General features: G+C 39.8%; 1 protein-coding gene across 3 annotated transcripts in view; it reads right to left on the reverse strand.

Moving 5' to 3' along the window:
* GADL1 (GAD like acidic amino acid decarboxylase 1) overlaps positions 1–20,060 on the reverse strand; it is a 113,571-nt gene that overhangs the window by 15,006 nt on the left and 78,505 nt on the right. For all 3 annotated transcript variants that reach the window (XM_088164455.1, XM_014884074.2, XM_088164453.1), the window contains one exon: positions 19,535–19,624. In XM_088164455.1, coding sequence (XP_088020581.1) covers positions 19,535–19,624 — 90 coding nt within the window. The remainder of the gene's footprint in view (positions 1–19,534; positions 19,625–20,060) is intronic.

Genomic DNA, 20,060 nt, shown 5'->3' on the forward strand with positions numbered 1-20,060 from the left:
TGCTGGCTGACAGCCAGCTGAACACGAGCCAGTGTGTGCTCAGGTGGCCAAGAAGGCCAATGGCATGCTGGCCTGTATCAGAAATAGTGTGGCCAGCAGGAGCAGAGCAGTGATTGACCCCTGTGCTCAGCAATGGTAAAGGCACACCTCAAGCCCTGTGCTCAGTTTTGGGCCCCTCACTACAAGAAAGACATCGAGGCACTGGAGAAAGCCCAGAGAAGGGCAACAGAGCCAGGGAAAGGTGTGGAAAGTAAGTGCTATGAGGAGCTGCTAGGTAGCTGGTGTGGTTTAGTGTGGAGAAGAGGAGGCTCAGAGAGCACCTTCTCACCCTCTGCAAGTACCTGAATGAGGGGCAGCCTCTTCTCCCAGGCAGCCACTGACAACACAAGAGGAAATGGCCTCAGGCTGCACAAGGGGAAGTGCAGGTTGGACTTCAGGGGGAATTACTTCACAGAAAGGGTTATTAAACATTGGATTGCCCAGGGAGACGGTGTGGTCACCATCCCTGGAGGCATCCAAGGAAAAATTGGATGTGACACTTAGTTCCATGGTCTAGCTGACAAGGTGGTGGTCAGTGCAAGACTGGAGTGGATCTTAGAGGTCTTTTCCAACCTAAGTGATTTTGTGCATTAAAACACAAGGAAAATAAGATTAATAGGGCAGATACAAGGAGACAGATGGTCAGCACACTTACCTGTCTCAATCCTGCACTTAATCACTGTGGACTATCCTTTATCCTTGTAAAATCCAATTTCTTTCTTCTGTGTGGGTATGTGAACATTAATAAACTCCAAGATGGACAAGCCAGATAGCAGAACAGGAGGTCTGAATACCTGCAACCAAGGTGTCAGCAACTGGATAGACTCAATTTCCAAAACCAGCTACTAGAGAGATGGGAATGTGAGCATATTTCAAGACTTCAGTCTGTACCAGCTGAAGAAAATATGATTGTTTGTAGTGTTCATTTCTGTATGACATGATTTTAGATGTGTTCATGGGGATGCCAGTAAAGACACTGCTTTCTGTGCTGATCTCTGCAGCCAGCTGTGCATCATGTATTTTATGTGTGTGCATGCATGCACACAGGTGTGCACATGTGCACATCTTGGAATTTGTGTACTCACTGGACTTGAGGACAGGGAACCACAGTGGTCTCCCACTTATTAGGCTGGAAAGGGAGGAATGTTACTGGGTCCCAAGGCCAGCCACCTTCTGACACTGTACTGAATTGCCACTGCTCTGAAATCTTTTCTGTGGTTGATAACCCAACACAAACTATTCTATGGTTCTGTAGTTTTCACTGAAATGATAGGGATCTGTACTTTGAATAATTTTCTGTGTGTAAGAAATTATTTGCATTTTATCCCAGGAGCATCCCATTGGTCCCACAAGTGCACATTGATCATTAGAAAATTCTGGGGTGGAGCTTCATCTGGCATGAATTTGAAATGTAACTTCAGACTAGGATTAAATCCACATATGTTTTTACCTCATTATTTTATCATATGTTAAGTTCTCTAAGATCAAAAACTTAAACTGTACAGAATGAGGCAATGTGAGGTTTGCATTTCTGATGGTGTTTGAGCAAGAGCCATCTTTAACCAAGAACAGTTGTGAGAATACGTGCTAACACCATGCTAAGGGTGTGCCTCAACTCTCCTGACGCTATTTCCCTTCTATGCTTGGAGCCAGTTTTTATAAATTTAGCACATACAAATTCCTTTGGTGCACTGCTGCCAAGCTGGTCATGTGTACATGCAAAGATCAATTTTTCCTGCAAGCACAGATTATTTGTATGCATATGTTACATATATGTATACATGCAGCTGTGCAGGGTCAATTTAGAATGAAAGTCAGGGTTGCAGTGCAAACACAAAAAACAAAGGAAAAGCTCCATCTTTTGCCTGGCACAGCTCTCCAACAGGCTAAAGAGCAAATGACTCTCACATCTAGCATAGCTATAGGCCACGGCCCTCCTACAAGCTTCAAACTGTAGTTATTTTACTTCACTCAGATGATTCTCATTATGACTGGGATGAGTGCTGAGTTTAAAAGTCAGTGTATGAATCATTTCATCAACTCAGTTGTCTGGAATTTTGCTTTTCCATGCATTTCCTCGTTGCTACACGGATCACCAGTGTGAAACACGTTGTAGCTGCATCAAATTTCCTTTTGCTCTTTTAACCCTACAATTGCTGTGAGCAGATACATATTTACTGCTATCCAGCTTCCTAACCACTGATGATCTGTGCCTTCACTGCCTGCCTCACAGAAGTCACACAGTGTCACAAATATTTACACTGAGGTTAAATCCAAGGGGGATTTCTTTATCCAGCTTCTGGGATAAAGTCTCTGCACTGAGTGCCTGTGTTCTGTTCAGGAAAAAAAAAAAGAAAGAAGGAAAGGAAAACCCAGATGTTCAGTTTAAGCCTAATTTAAGCCATGCCATTGCTCCATGCACCATCAGATCTCATCCATCTTTCCATACACGGAGGTGACTCCAGAGCACTGCATCTTTTGCCACAGCCACCACCCATGGCACCTCCTCCCACACTGGAGCAGAATGAGGGTTGTTTCCACCAGCTTTTAACTTTGCTAGAGAAAGGATGTATGCATGTGAGTGGCTCTGAGCACTAGTCACAAGACCAGCTTCTGCTTCCTAACAGATTTACACACAGGACAAGAAAGAACTTTTCCCTGCTATTAACACTTACTGTTCATGTGACACGCTGCTTCTTTCAGCTGTTTATTTGAACTATATTTATTTGGCCTATAACAGCTATAGTACAGTCCAGTGTGTTGTACATCATCATCTTACAGTCCTGTCTGTGTTTTGTACATTTCCCTCTTGCTGTCTGAACCCTGCACCATTGATATTTTCCACCTACAGTCACTCTGCACAGTACTGTACTAGATTTCCCCTTGTCCCAAATCTGTCTAGGTCCACCTATCAGCCTCCATTCCTGAATATTATACCTTGCCTTCTTCAGTAAAAGAATATTTTTGACTGATTCTCTTCAGTGGAATGCATTTTTTCCAGTTACAGAATCCAAAACACATCTTGCAATCTTTCCCCTTGAAGCCAGTAGTAATCTGAAAGTACAGGACTAGAGCAGGTTTTATAATTTCAGGGTGGGAAGTAAAGAAATGTTTTTTCCTTGATTTGTTTTTAATATTATAGAAAACTATAATCATGTTTTCAGAGTAATGCCCCTCCACTTTTTCATTACTACCTTGTATTAGCCAATGGAAGTCAATCTCTACATTCAAAGACTTAAGTTTCAGTCCATAGCAATTACTTCAGCAGCTAGTATATTTGAATTCCTGTATTTTGGAAACAACACTAATCCCAGCTTGAAGTTATGGAATATTTGATGAATGTTTTACAATCGGACAGAGAGAAGCACTTCCTACACTTTTATCCAACAACTGATTTTTAAAAAATCACAGTTAGAACAGGATATATGAATTTAGCACCACCTCTACCTTAATGTCTAAGATGATTCTACTGAATAGATTAATCATTAAAGGACAGCAAGAAAAGTTTAAAAGCGGGGCAGGAAAAACTGTCAATCTTGGGCTTTCATTTTCCAATGTCAGCTGCGATTTTGGGAAGAAGAGAGAGATTTTGGGCTGCTTTTGATCACCATCTAGTGCATGAATTAAAGAACTGCACAGGTTTAAGGACTGATTTACCAATTTAAAGTTAAGCAGCAGCAGGATTAACAATTCTTTTCATCATTTCTAGAAGACCTCAAATAGGCTTAGAGAACTTGAAAAAGCAGGAATTTTCAGATGCCCCTATCTGCCTGATGAAAGTCAGATGCTTCATGAAAATACTGTTTTCTAGTTGTCTTGGTTATGATGGTCTAGGGATATAAAGAAAACAAGACCTGCATAGTGAAATAGTGTCTTTTTCAGTCCAGCTTACTTTGTGAGAAGGAGCAACATGGTTTCAAGCAAGGAGTCCTTTCACCAAGCCTCTTCCATGTGTTTAAATGCTACATTCATTTCATTGTTTTGTGATTTTTTTTCAAGTCAGAAACACTATTTGCAAAATTCTTCACTTACAAAAATTAATTGTTATAACTAAAGCCCACATTCTGATTGTGCTTCAACATTTATCAATGCAACGGGGATTTCAAGGCTGGTAAATCAGTAGGATAACTGGACTGAGGAAGACTATCAGTACCACTGGGGATAAAAGCCCCTGGCAGGTTTAGGTGAGGACCATTGCAGATGACTCAGAACAATGTGGACTATGCTTTTCAACAGTACTGGCCAACCAAGGCCAGTTCTTGGATAACAGACCCACTTTTCAGTAATCATACTGAGGCTCACAGAAACTCAATATCTTCACCCTCAGGAGCTTCCTTTAAAAGACCAAAACATAACAGAAAATATGTATTTACTAAAAAAGGCTTATACCTTCAGTATTAAATATTAATACTGTGAATTTCCATCAAATATTAGAAGCAAGAAGGCTTTGCATGTGGACAGCAGAACAGCCTTCTGTTTAAGGGAAACAATGCTTCCTTCTCCCCATTTTCTTAGGAGGCCAGGTGAAGGAGCAAAGATGCTTCAACATCATGACTTACCAGTAGCCCATAGTCACTGTTATATAATATCTACCCATGCTAATAACCTCATACAGCAACAAGCCAAAAATAATGTCTATAGGTATCCCTTCACATCTGAAATTCAGACCATCAGCTGAACTCTCAGGAAAAAAAAAAGATCAAAAACAACAGAAAACCAAACACAGCACTCAACTAATGTTAGAAATGTATACTAACTCCTCAAATATTCCTCTGTTCAGACTCCATATAGGACCCTCAAATGCCTAGGAAGGGCTGTAAAATCCTTACACGTTTCACATTTTATTAGATACTGATTTCTCGATGATAATTATTCAGGAGGAAAGGAAAAGGAAAAAGGAAAAGGAAAAGGAAAAGGAAAAGGAAAAGGAAAAGGAAAAGGAAAAGGAAAAGGAAAAGGAAAAGGAAAAGGAAAAGGAAAAGGAAAAGGAAAAGGAAAAGGAAAAGGAAAAGGAAAAGGAAAAGGAAAAGGAAAAGGAAAAGGAAAAGGAAAAGGAAAAGGAAAAGGAATAGAGGAGTGCTGCCAGGAAAGTAGGAGACAATTCATGCTTGCTAGTTTATTCTTTAACAGCTCATGCCTTCAAAATAGAGCTTGCAGTATTAGTGAGGAAATTATGTTGATTTAAGAAATGGCAGAAATTTCTTGCCCCCCTGACATAGGGCGGGTTTTCCCGTGACTGCACCAGAGACATTACGAGCCGGAGCGCTAATGACACATTGCTGTCGTTCTGGTGCCCCCCGATGGTCACCCGGCTCCACTACTGCGGCTGCAAATCCTCCTGGAAAAGCCGCGCTCCGGGACTGACCCCCAGCTGCAGCTCTTCGGCCGGCCGGACCCGAGCCCTGAATTCCCATCCTTGGGATCCAGAGCGGGGCATCCAGGGCAGCTCCTCCAGCCACGTCCTGACCAGCATCCCTAACCACTTCCAGCAGAGCTCTTTGGCAGCTTTGGCAGCGAGTCCTGCTGTCAACACAACTGCCTCGGAGCTGTTGGTGATTGTGGAAAGCAACCTGACTCACAAGCACAAACGCTAGGCAGAATAGTCTGCATTGACCTTTCAAGGTCAAGATCCAGCAACCTGCAACGAGCAGGGAAACCACACATTGACCTATCACATCCACAGACTCTAATTCATACAACAATCACTTTTGCACACCCTGTCCCAACTCACCAGCACGGTGGTGCAGACCCAGTACACATCTATACAGGCACATCTTCATTTTCAACCATATTTCAGCCCAAAGAAATTACACGCTGATCTATAAATCAGCACTTCCCACTGTGAACTCATCACAACCTGGCTATACTCAGTGAAGCTTGAGGAAAAGGATGGTCACAATCACAAAGACTGTTTTAAAAGACTTAATTTCCAAAAAACTTCAGGTGGAAAAGATATATGAAGGCTTAAAGCTCTTTAAGAAGAGATTAGATGGCCAAAAGCTGCAATACTTCAATCAAGAAAGGAGACAGCTTTATCTAAAAGCCCATCCCGATTTATTGGCAAAGGGAAGATAGCAAAGCAATATTTAACAAGTTGAAAGAGGGAAGCAGATCAGATAGCAATCAATACAAATGTGACATGAGGAAAATTTATCAGAGAGAAAAGAAAACCTTTGATTGACAGGACTAAGGAAAGAAGAAGCAATTTAGTATGTACATTAGGGATGACTGAAGCCCTATCCATGGTTAAATCATTAAAAATTCAGGCAAGGCAGAAATGTTCAATAAGCTTTCTTTTTCTGCTGGGAGAGATTCCTACCACAAATCTGATGAGCTTTCCAAGCCATCAGCAGCCATTGGGATGTTAAAGATCTACTGAAAAGAAATGTTTAGGTCTACAGGCCTGAATGGCTAAGATTGAAAACAGCTCATTAAAGCTGTGGATAATTTTTGAGGATACTGTGGAAATTTCAGAAAACAAGCACTAAATATTAGAAGTGGTAAGGAGATAGATCTAGTGAAATAAGGTTGCTTAAGATGCAACGTGGACCTAAAGTTAAAAAAGAAATCTCATGCTGGATTTAATTTACAATGAATTAAAGGGTAGGAATACATAGAAATTCTAAAATGTATAGAGACAGATTTGAAATGCAGTCTTTTGTGTTCAGTCATATTTATATCTTTGCCAAGTACCATTTTTTTGGGTCAGCCCACCTTCATTATTTTGCTGATATTCCAAGTTTTCTTGATGATTTATTTGCACTTAGAGCATTAATAGGAAAGCCTTACACAAGCCATTTAAATGAAAAATAGCAGGAACAATTCCCACAGGAACAGCACCAAAAAATTAGGACCACACAATAGGAATGCAGTAGAACTAAGCAAGATTTGAATAACTAGTATATCTTCCCATGCAGGAAAAACAGAAGGTCGATCAAACACTGCTGCTAGTGAGGCTCCACAGAGACCAGGATTAACCTTGATGCTGATGCTCACTGTTGGTTTTCTGAAAGTCAATAAATGACAGCTGATACCATTTGCAAGTGAGAGACTCACAAAGGGAGAAAAACGAGGAAGACAAACCATTGCACAGACCTGAACTGCTTAAACTCACTCAAAAGGTAAGTTATGCATGCAGAGAAAAAAAAACAGAGACAGCTCAAAATGGATGACTACTCTAAAAACAGCGACTCTGAAAAGACTGTAGCAGTCAACAATAAAACAAAATTCATATGAGCTTCCAGGTCACACATCAGAAGCCAAAAATCCTTTCTGGCAAGGAACTCACTTCTCTGCAATTGTTTTCACTCTACACCCAAGCCAAAATCAGCTTTTAAAAGTTCTGTCAAGAGGCAGACTACAAAGTTTTGTAATTAGGTCATTTATGTGAATGCTTTAAAACAGCCAAGCCTGCTCTTAAACAAAGATTCCCAGATCATAGGACCACTGGTTTATCTGGGATGTCAGCTTGTTTTCCATAGGCCAACATGAAAAATAACCCAATCCACCCAAGATGTCTTGACAATTTATTTTGATCTCAAACTAGTAATTTATACACACAAAAAAATTTCTAATTTCAGCATTCATCATATATATATATATATTACAGAACCTCCAAAAGAAATACAGTAGAAGAAAATATGCAACATGATCCATGATTTTATAAACAAGTGCATAGGTATTAGGGAGACAATTTTTTCTCCACGTACAGTAGTGGGAACACAGGTGCTGGCAAGCAATACAGAGTTCAGATGTTTGTTGGGGTTTTTTTTCAGTAATGAAAAATGGGAAGGATAATGATGACAGCCACAGAAATAACTCAGTGTCTAATGAAGACCTAAAGATATGAATCTATTTAGTTTATTAATAGAAGAATGAGAGGTGGCTTGACGATAACTTATGAGCAAAAGGGAAAAACACATTAGAAAAGGCTATTTTAGTGTGGAAAGCATTTTTTCACCACATTTTGTATAGGAAGGCTAATTTGCCATTGAAAGGAGGTGCCAAAGAAAGTGTTATTTTTGTCATTCCTTGATGTTTTCCAGTCAAGAACAGATGCCTTTCTAGAAGATGTGCTTATACAAAAGTCACTGGTCTACCCAGAGAAGAGTCCCCAAAATACAGAGCTGGCCAAGCAGAAAATGACAGTACCCTAAAACAGCCTCTAAACAGTTCTTTGATCAAATATTTGCAAACTGTGGTTGAATTATGATTGTAATTATTTTTTAGAGATGCTGCATTTGCCCAACTGCCCACATCCTTTGAAACTCCACTGACAAGGGAGTTCCTACTTATGCCTGATATAACAAATACAGTGAAATATTTCCCCAGCTAGGCTAAGCCAGTGTTGAAATGGTCACCCATGTTTCAGACTACAGTGGATTGTGAGGCAAAATAAAGACTTATTATTCAGCAGCTGCTCTTTTCTGGCTGGTAAAGCAGAAAAAATATCTTATTTTCCAACAAATATATACTAACTCATGTTGTAGCAGTCCATTAATTAAGGATGAAACTCAAAGATTTTATTTTTCTTCTGTCCAACTCACTACAAAATGACCCAAAAAAAAATCACTATGCTATTTTATCTCACGATCACTATTACTGCACTATGGTCAATTCATTGCTGTTATTTATTAAACTTGTCAAACCCAACAGAATGCTAGAAGACACTTGCTTCATTTAGAAACCACAGCGGGTACCAGCTGACAGGGGTGGTACCCCCACCAATACCACCAGAAAGACTTGTAACCAGAAGGAACTTTATTGAGTAGTGTAGAAATGGTTCATTTAAAAAAAACCACCACCAACAGACCACACTACTACTCACTGTTCATTCAAGCAACTTCTGATATTCGAGTACCTTTATATCTCAAGCACTCAGAGAAGGTCCTGTTACTACACCCTTGCAGGGGGAAAGGCAGCACTTAAGAAGGTGCCAAGAAATGGTGCCTTCCATTCCACATTGCAGGTTAACTAGTGCAAAAGCAAGACAAATCATGCATCAACAATTAAACAACTGCTAAGAATGATTTTTGCTTGGCCATGCTCTTTACTTTCACTCTCAGTGAGATTCATCCTATGCACAGGAGCAAGGGGAGAGGTAGATATTAATGTTATCCTACACGTACCCTTCAGCATTGAAATACCAATTATTAGCAAGGTTAATGAATATATATAACCATCATAAAGGAATATATATATATAGCCATCATGTACCAAGCCAGTGGCTCTGGTGGGCAGCTCCCTTATCTGTCCCTAGTGCACCCTAAAATGTCCACTGCAAATGCTCACCTAAAAATCACCTCAGTCATCAACCCCATTCAGTTCAAACTCTCCCCGTGAAACAGATCCTCCGAACTGCATACCAAAATCCTCCCAGGGCCAGGGAGCCAAAACTTGGGCAGCTGCAGGAAGGCAGCTCTAGGACCAGCTTACAGGCACAAGGTGAAACAATGCAGTGAAAACATGATGGTCCTCAAGGAGCACCATTAAACACCCGGAGAGGGGACTGACCTGGGCTGCACGGCTGCCTTGCTGCCCCAGCCCCGAGGGCTCCAGATCAGCCAGCCCTGCCACAGTCACACAATGCAGCCCTGGCACACCAGCCCTCTAATATTCAGTCAGGAAAGGTTCAAGGGTCTCAGTCTTGCCAGGACTCCTACAGCTTCATTCCAAGTCTTTTTCTCTGTCAAGCTGCTGCAAAAGTCAACTTTCCTTCTACCACATTTAAATAGGAAAATAATTTATCCCTTGTGCAAACCACAGAGCAGCAAGTCCACAAAACCCTTCTGTTACTGCTGTTTTTCTGAGACAAAACTACACATCCCCCCATACCCACACAGTACCACCTGTGCAGCTTCAGGCTTGCAAATTATTGCTTTCCCATCACCAGGAGACCAGTTAGGATCCTTCAAAGCGCCCCTGAGGCTTCTCATATGAAAGGAGTAAATTCAGAGTTGGCAGACGGATAGATCAGCCTCACAGACCCAGAGAACGGGTTCAGTGCTCCTGAGGGACCATTCTGCAGACACCCGGGACAGAGACGAGATAGCCATGAGTCAAGTGTGCTGGAGGTACTCTGAAATGCTAATGTCTCTCAAGGACTGTTTTTCTCATTTGCAGAAAATTAGGAGGTGGAAGAGGCAGAAAAGGGAGTTTATTGTTCCCCTGAATGTCAGATAAAATAATTTAAGTCAGTGCATTAAAATATGATTAAAATTTGTTATAAAATAATAGATGATAGGGCTTTTATTCAGGTAAAATCTTAGCACAGAATGAAGCTTCTAGGCACCTCAGCACACCAGTACTTCGACATTCCCAGAATGCTTCAATTATTGAGTTCCCCTGTGATATATACTGGGTTTCATTCTGATCCACAGGCTATTAAACATGATCTATGATACTTTCAGAAAAGCACTAGTTTGGAGTTCAACCTGTAACTCGAACTTCTTTTCTTCTATCATTGGTTATTAATGTGCATACAGCACCAAGAGAGCAGAACTAAGGGGTGCACAGATATTCAGGAGCACAGTGCTGCTTTAGGAGAACAAAGTCCACAAGGTCAGACAGAACAAACTGTGTTGAGTGCCTTCAAACTCTGCTTTCTTACTAAAAGCAGTTCTCTTCACAGAGAGGCACAAAAGGCCATTTAAAATATTAGCCAGCATGTTCTAACTCCAAAATGAAGCAAAGGAAGTGTAATTAGTCCCATTTAAGCAGAGGAAAATACATGCTGATTGGGCAAACAAGTACTATGCAGTCACAAATCTAAATGCACTTTTTCATTGTCAGGGTGACCAAACACCTGCCCAGGGAGGTTATGGAGTGTCTCATCCTTGGAGATATTCTAAAGTCACCTGGACATTGTCTGTTTTGTGGGGCAACATGACTCCAAGTAAGAAGTACTTATTTATGTTATGCTATTGGGAAATGGTGAAAGGTACAAACAAGGATGACATTGAAGTGCTCTTAATGCAAACAAACAAAGAGAGAGGATAAACTCCTACAGTCATTACAAAATCCCTTTTGTTTTCTATACTCAGAAAATAGTTTAATATTTGCTTTTTTAAAATGTCATAGTTGACATAGTTTTCAGATTAGCTTTTTCAATTCTGCCCAAACACAAAGAAAACAATTTTCTGAGGCATGTTTCCAACTGCCTGCTTAATTTCTATGAATTGCACCACTTTCATGTAGTCGCCCCAAACATTCACCTTTCTGGAAAAGAAATGGGGTTGTTTAACCCTCTTGGTCTTTCCACAGTTTAAGAGATGCTTAACAATGGGTGCAAAGCATCTGCTGCTCTGGTTGTATCTATTTGAAAGCCATACAAATTTTAAAGTACTGTCTTTGTTCACACTGAAATAGCAAGGAGCTCTTATGCAGTGCTTAAGTGCCCCTTAGTCAACTGAGTCTGTGCAATAAAGCAGAGAGTGCAGTTGCACTGAATCCCCACCACTTCTGTCGACCTATCAGTTACAAAATAAGACTTTTTAGAAGTTTCCTGTCTACAGACAGAAAGATTCATTACATGTGACGCTTTTAATAATGCAAAGATTTGAAAGGAGGTTATTTTCTATATCTGAACTGAAAGCTAGAATGACCCCCAGGTCTAAGGATGTGGCATGCAAAAATTTTAAGATATTGGACAAGTGCAACCCACGCTTTCCCTGAAAGAAAGGAGTATGCCTACACAAAATATATACCACCACCATAGGTGATTTGCTTTGGTCCTGAAAGAACAGTCATGTCAACTGTTCCTTTTTAACCTGAATTAAGTACCATATTTAGCCTGTGGCCATATGGCTCCTAGTACCTGAGCCATCTAAGGTATCATCACAGAGCATTACATACCGTGATGGAAACACACCTTGCAGTCGTCTCCCTGGAAGGGTTGGTCATTTACTTTGAATTTGAATCTGTGGGGCTCTTGTGATTTTATTTCCTAAGATTATTTCTCTCCACTTTGTCTATCACCCCCAGCTTCATTTATGCCATTATGTGTATTACCACATGGAGAAATTATCAGACCCTCCATTATCCTTAAAAAGATTTCAAGCAAGAAACGACTAGTGTGAAACCTACTTCATCTCTGGAGATCTGAGCAATCTTGCTCTGCAGGTGGCTTGAGGAAGATGAAATCCTTGTTCAACTTGAATGCAACATATGGAGCTGCAGCAGACTCCCTCCCTCCAGCTTTGATTGTTTCAGTAGGCTGAGCACCAGGGATCAATAGACCTCAGTCCCCAGTGTGCCTTGAACACGCACAGCTCAATGTTAAGTCTCTGACAAAAGTTGCCCTGCATTCTCGTCTAGTAAACCATTCAGCATCAAAATCATTGGGCTTTCTTCTCTTCTTTTTTTTTTTTCTCCTAAGAGCTGAGGTGTAGTTTTAGCTTTTAATATAGAGTTGTTTTGCTTCCAGATGTATTATTTAGTGATGTTGATTGTTGCCTATTTGCATCAACTGAGACAGGTACCACTAACCTAACAAATGTAAAGATTTCTGCATAATGGGACTGCCTTTAACTGGAGCCCAGCCGATGCTACACACCCCTGAAAAGTCAGTCTGGAATAAGGGGCAAAGTAGAAAGCTAGAAAAGAAATATCTATGACTGTCATATCATGAATTACTACAGTATCACTCGGGACTATTACAGAAAGCACGGGCTGGAAGCAGTTCACACCCTTGTCTTATGACATCTACTGCAGTTACAATACAGTCATACAAATATACCTCTGTTGTAGCCCCATACACACGCCTGATATGCCACACATCCCATGAAAGAGCAAGTGTGAGATCAGGTCACTCTCATACACCATTATATGTGGCTGAAAGTTAGGCAGGTGTACAACCTCACCAATGTAAAATATACACTGAAGTGCCCCTAACACCTGGGTCGAGTGCTAAGGTGAAATGGACACTGTCAAGTGCATTGATTCATGCATTGATTCCTACTTCTCCTGATGAAGACTTTATCATCCCTTAGACTAACACTACTACTTCAGTAATCATGCAAAAATAAATATAAAAGAGAACAAAAACATAAATTCCAGTTATAAGTAGATACACAGTCAGAAACCAAAATATTCTTTGAATTAACATTTTTTTCTAAAATGCATGTATTTTTTTTTATTCTTATAACCCAATTCTGTGGAGGATACATTTAAAACAAAGTAATGTTAAATACCTTGTTTAATTAACAGCTACAGTCACTTTTTGTATTGATGAGTTATATAAAACTGCAGAAAAAGACACATATTAAAAGGCAAAGTGTGCAAATCCCTCATTAACGAGGTACTGAAACACTGCTATAATTTTTCTCAGCTATTATATTATACTGTACTGTTTCTTCTCATTTATCAAAGCTTAGACCTTTCTTCTGAACAACAACAGTCATTTATATGCAGCCAAACCACAAAAATTTTATTAATCTGCTGCTGTATATTATGCAGTATTAGTTGCAAAATAAGAGATGTTGTTACATTAAAAAAAATGCTTATTTTATTATTAAACTTCTGAGCATCACCTTTTGCTGAGGAATCGTCACACTACAACATAAGTCCTGATTATTACCATGTTACTCATTTTGTGGCTTCAGTGCTTGTTGTGCCTCTCTCCCCTAAGGTCCTTGCCTTTCTCTGCAGCCCTGCCTCCTGATCTCACCCCTCCTGGAATGCTGCATTTCTGCCCCTCTTGAACACAACACCGAGAATGCAGCTATGTCCACTCAAATGGGAGGAGGTTTTGCAGCCCTTCTCCCCAGAAGCCTGTGAAATAGAAATCTAAAACAGCACACAGCACGCTGAGGATTTAGTGTTAGGGTCTTTTTACCTGTATTTATAAATAATGCAGCTAATCAAGCATCGTAGCATCTCTTAGGTTCCCCTTCTGAATAATGAAGTCTTTCCCAAGGGTGCTTCTGACTGCAGGTTGCCTAAGTCATGATCTGGGAGCTCCCTTTCTTGTTCTCCATGTCAAAGATGGTGGAAAACCAGCCAATTCCTCAAGTAGCTTCCTTGAGTAACTGCCTTAAGTTTTATAGGGTGAACCTGCAGCTTCTGTTGACCTTGATTTCCCTGAAAAATCAAATTTCTTCAAAAAGACCCTTCAGAGGTCCCATGTGATATGCTGAAATGGCAATTCACCTGCCCCTGGAAAGTCTAAAAGAAAGATTACCAAAGCAATTTCTTCCACCTATAGATTTTTGTTTCTTGAAGTCCACAATAGATTTGAAGGGTGATTTAAGAGAAAGCAAAGACATTGAGGGACGGCACTACTGAAGTCTAGACAGACAATCTCCACAGCCTTTCCTTCATCCCTAAGCTAGTCATCTTGTCATGGAAGCCAATGATTTGGCCAATCTAACTCCCAAATATTTCTGTGCAAATCTTACCATTTGTTTTCCTGACATTTGTTGTGGCCCTCCACTGAAACTCGTGTCAAACTGAGCTAGATGATAGAGGCAGTAGGCTACTTGCTATCATAAAAGTAATTTATGTAAGGAAAGATCACAGAAATTGTCTCTGTCATTACTCTTCAAACACACATATTAAAGTATTGTTTAATTGTTTCCGTGTTCAAGTGTAAGAAAAACTCAAAGTGTGGTACACAGAGTTGCAACAAATCAAATAACATCTTGAACAAAAATCCCAAGTAGAAATACACTTGCAGTGACATGTTTGGGACCTTTCTTATGCATAAACCTGATTTTCACTGCATTTAATACTGTGGTTATAACTTATGTTGTTTTTCTCTTGTTCTTCCAAAATGCAGAGGACGAATTTTTTTAATATAGCCAACCGGAGGTCTTGTTTTCCCTTGCTATTCAAATCTTGTACCATAATCAATAGGTATTTTGAATATATAAATACAGCTGACTCTGGTCCTTGATTAAGACTACAACATCCAGGGGTTGCCAAGGCAACCCCTCTTCACCCTCCTTACATTTATGCTTTTATATGAAATCTCTCATTACGCAAATGTATCACAACACCATTCAGCATGACAATCTATTTTACGAATATGTCTTCAGAAAACAGATACATTCTTCTCCTAAACAGGAGAGAAAGGCTGGAATAAGCCTTTTACTAAGGTGAAGAGAGGAGGGGCAAAATGGCATTCCAAGCTATCCAGGCTTTAGTAGGACATTACTACCTTAATATGACTTTGCATCCTGAGCCTTCCATTAGAGCAAATAAATTTTGTATTACTTGGCCAAAAATCCTCAAAAGGAAAGGAAGGAAACAAAACAAAACCAAAACACACCAACTGCATCCCACAAGTAGAGTCTGAAACTGAGATGCTAGAATTCTGAGTTACTGAAACTAACAACTGTATATAAAAGAATGAACCATTGGAAATCTAATACTCCAGCATACGTTCTTTAGAACTACAAAGCAGGCAAAGTTTAGTAAATCACAAAAGACTTACTAGAAACCTACTGCCACTCTTTGAAGGTAGATTTTGAAGGTCTAAAGTGGTACTTAGGAATAAACCACTAGCCTCCTTTACTGAGCAGCATTTATTACATAGTACTCTACCTACAGTTATGCTCCAGGATCCTTTGGCAAGGCCAGGATCCTGCAGGAGGAGGGGTCTGTTAAAGACAGTTACTTCTGTGTTGTCTTTTAGTCTGCAAGACTAAAGTCTGAGTTTCAGCAGAAACTGATCCAGAATGAGTAAGAGATGGCTGGCTAGCAATAAGATAGTTCCAAATGTATCCCTTCAAACTCTTCCTTGTGCCCTAGCATCCTCTGTGCTGCCAGGAGGCTTTCCAGAGGTGCTATCATTAACAATCAGCTAATTCTACATCATCTGCAGCCTTTCAGTATAAGCTGAGAAAGCTGGCTTTTCTAAAGATAAGATTGTTATGAGAAAGAATATGCAAAGATATTTGTTGGTATGGAGAAAATATGAAAATTTAAATTATATCTGCTTATGCGTTTTTACTTCTTCCCTAACTCCCATTTCTGGCTTGCAATTTCCAGTTCAGCTTTTCTCTCCTTGACCCTGGGACACAGCGACCATTCTCAGCAGTAAACAAAATAAATCCTACGGTGTGTCACCAAAGGAAAAGGAGTGAAATTCCCACTGGGGGGCGCATACAGCACTAGCAAAGCCATCGCTCCTTCATCCCGACAATTTTGTCAGTTCCAGGTCAGAGACAGCAGCCCCCAGTCTGCAATGACAAAATAACATCACTTAGAGACACTTCTAGTCGGATCTACCGGCAACTCCTCCGTACCACCGAGGGCCCGTTTGCATGGTTTCTACAAGAAGAAATCTCTCCTCACTTGTGAAGGATGGCACTGGAAAACACCTTACACAGCTGGATCGTTTATGGGCTGTACAGCCTGCTCAGTGTTCAGGGCTTTCTCTGTCTTGGACCATCTAACTGCATCCAAAGCCTTGCTGCACTGTTTACAGGACTGGTTTCACTACACAGCCAACTCCTGCTGTAATCCCAAAACATCAAAGTGGTGTCAGACTGTGGATGTGCACAGAATACCCAATTTCACACAAAACAGAGGAAAGTACCATTCATGCTGCTCGTTACTTCCCCCACCACTGTGTTGTTTTCTCACTCCCTAAATTGTTCAGGGGATGAATCAAATGACCAGTTAGTGGCTGTTACAAGTCTTTCAGGCATCTATCACCTTTCTGTTTTGAATGTAGGAGACTGAAGAGCACAAATTTCACACCTGAAGTTGAAGGCTCCAGAATTTAAAACAAACAGCCTACCCCCAAAAAAAAAAAAAAAATTTAAAAAAAATAAAAATAAAATAAATAATAAAAAAAAAAAAGTAAGCTTCTGAGAGACACATTCTATGTAGGACAACAAGAAGGCTGACAGAATCAGGTATCACGCTACCATCCAGTCAGTCCTGACACATTTCCATATAAAGTGGGCCATGGAAACTGGAGAAGAGCCAGTACAGCAGAAAACCTCCAGGGTTATTTTGCATAGGACTATGCAAATTCTTCACAAAACTGAGGATTTTAGATCTGAACAATTTGCTTATCAACTTTCACCAGCATTAAAACTCATATAACTAGTCTTAGAAGACAGCATGTTATTCTGAACAATATTGCTGAACAAGTAGTTGAATAAAATCAATTGCTTGCCCTAGGGATTTTTAAGACATATGTTTCCTTAATTATCGTCAGTTATGCAGGTCAACAAAAAGGAAGATTGATTTCTGGATAAACAGAATAACTGTGATGTTAAAATGTGGTGTAAAAGAGAAATTGTGAATTAAAGCATTTTAATGCTCATTTTAGTGATATTATGGGAATATTCAGGAACTGCTTGCAATCAAGAAACCCTCACAGCCCCATCTGTCTGTCAACAGCACCATGTAACAACCTCTTCAGCCTTAATGCTCTTATCATTTACACCTTGCTGATCAGGATGCATTCCTTTTGTCCAGCAATATATTTGTATTGATTAATGTAATATAATGACCATGCTGTTTGCATCAGCAATGTTAAAACAAATTGATCTTAGCTGAAAAAGTCGTCAGTCTTATTTTTTCTGACCCAGTTCTGTCATCTCATCTGCTCACTGATACATGTTGTACCCCAAGCTGGCCCTCAGCATCCAAAAAGCAGAGTAACCCCAGACCTGTTCCTGTAGAGAATTGGAGAGGTGAAATAATATGTTTTCACTGTGAAACAGGCTCACTTCGGTAGTGTCAAACTACTTCCCAGCAGTGTCTAAAATAACACAACTAACAATCATAATTTTTTGTTTCTTCCAGGAGAGAAATTTGTGCCACCTCCGAGGGAGCTTTGGTCTGTTTTGTGCTAGATTTTTTTTTCAGGCATTTGTAGGGAAGAGTGAAATACTTTACATCTTAAGATTCAGGATTTCATAGTTTTTCAAGCTTTTTGGAAGAAGAGTGAAATATTTCATGTCTTAAGATTTGGGATTTCTTAGGTTTTCATCAGAGGAGATATAAGAATCAAGAAAATGTCACCTTGCCCATGAAAAGAGTGGTTGAGATCTGCAGCAGAGGTCAGTTCTTGGAAGAAATTGCATGCAAGCTTCTTTCCCTCTAAGTTCTTTTCCAAAAACACTGGCTAGGAAATCTGTATTTCCAGAATCAACCTATCTGTATTGGTACATAAAATAAAGGCAGGTATCTATTCCCTACCCTGACTAGAAGTACCACAGAGTAACAGAGCAAAGAACCAGTAAGTTACACTCCATAAGCCACTCAGATATATGTGTTCAAAGCCATTTGTTGTGCTTCATCCCTTCCCTCCTTGGTCCCATCTGTAGCCACATAAATCAAACAGAGACAGTTGGAGCATTGTTTCTTCTATGCCTTCCTGTCGCTCCTTCCCAAATTCTCACTCCTCCATGAGTAGATGAGCTGTTGTACAGCTCTGTATACATACAGACATATACACACACACATATATATATACACACATATTCATATATAAGCCTTCCATTCTAAAGAGAGGACAGGAAGCCCCAAACAAAAGGAACATAACTTTGTGAAAGCATGGTAAATTCCACGCCCTTGCATCCGTACTGCAGCTATGCATGCATCTGTACTACAAAAGTGTACTTTTCAAAACAATACAGATGGGGTTAAGGAAGATCTTCCTCCTAAAGACACCAGCCTCCAGCAAAAATTGAAAGTAATTCCTGTGAAAGCTGCTGAAATGAGAGCAGATGTTACAGGAAGCATGTATATAAAGCATGTAAGCTTGTTTACATAGCATGCAGATGATATACACATCTTTGGTCTAGTTTAAGTTTCTAGTAGCAAATCCTATGAAAAAAATAAATACAGAACACCAAAGCTCTTCCATAGATGAGCAAACGATGAATTAAATTCAATTCCTCACAGAATAAGTTATTCAGTAAAACATAATACCACAATGTCTAGTGGCTTCTTAATTAAGTCTTAATTAATGATTCTCCACTAGTAAATTCAAAATTTTATTGCTGCTTTTTTTCCAAAATGTTCATGATTTTCTATCAGGATGACAAAGAGTTACCAAAACACTCATCTGGGAAGTTTTTCCCACAGTCTTTTCCCATTGTATTCATGTTGTCATTTATGTTCAACATCAGAAATATATTCTTAGGCACTTCCTTGCTTGTCTTACCATAGATTATGAGAGATAATGCAAGCCAGGTTCCAAGGACAGCACTAAGTATATTAAACAGGTAATGAATAATCTGTCTAGACAAGAGATGCGCCAACACTGTTCCTCTTCTCTCAGTCTGCCAGCTGCCAACAGCTTGGATAGCAAGCTGAATATTTGTTAATGCTTACATCTCTTATAGTAAGAAAAATATTAATTAGATTTGTCAAAACCAAGAAAAAAACTTAAATCTTACCCACATCTATTCAAGGATTAAATCCCCAGTCTACTGATTGGTTATAATGGTGAGCAAAGCTGAGGGCTATTTCACAATCTTATCTGGCACAAAGATAAGTCAGTAAGCCTCAGGTAACACATGACACTCACCTGGTGCAGCTTTTGCCAAAATTCAGGTCCATCCTCCATTTTTCGTAAGCTTGGTGGAATGTACCAGAAGCAGACGTTTGCATACTCCGGCTAAACAAGAGAACGAGTGATTGTTTATAAGATGCAATAGGGATACATGTTATAGCTTTTCAAAGAGTTCTGCTTTATTTTTCATGAGGGTGAAGCCTTTGAGTTTACAGCCTTTCCTTTAAAGCTTCCTTTTCCAAGTTACCTTTTTTTCCCCTTTTTTTGAAAGTAGAAATAATTTTTCATATCATCCATTCCTCTTCCTGCTGCCAGGGGCTCCTTTTTAATTTCTACTTTCTATATCCATCTTTAACTCTGTTTTACTCAGTAAAAAACTTTTGCTAGAAAAAGTTTAAGAGAGGCACAGAAAGGTAACTTACAGAATTCATATTTGAAGCAACTTTAAAGAATACTTTTTCTTTTTACTGTTTTGGGGTTTTTAAATGGAAATTTCTAATTATGCCTTTTATACAAAACACAAAAACCTGGTTTTTGTGAC

The sequence above is a fragment of the Sturnus vulgaris genome, chromosome 1, assembly GCF_052056855.1.
Source record: "Sturnus vulgaris isolate bStuVul1 chromosome 1, bStuVul1.hap1, whole genome shotgun sequence".
Taxonomy (NCBI): Eukaryota; Metazoa; Chordata; class Aves; order Passeriformes; family Sturnidae; genus Sturnus; species Sturnus vulgaris.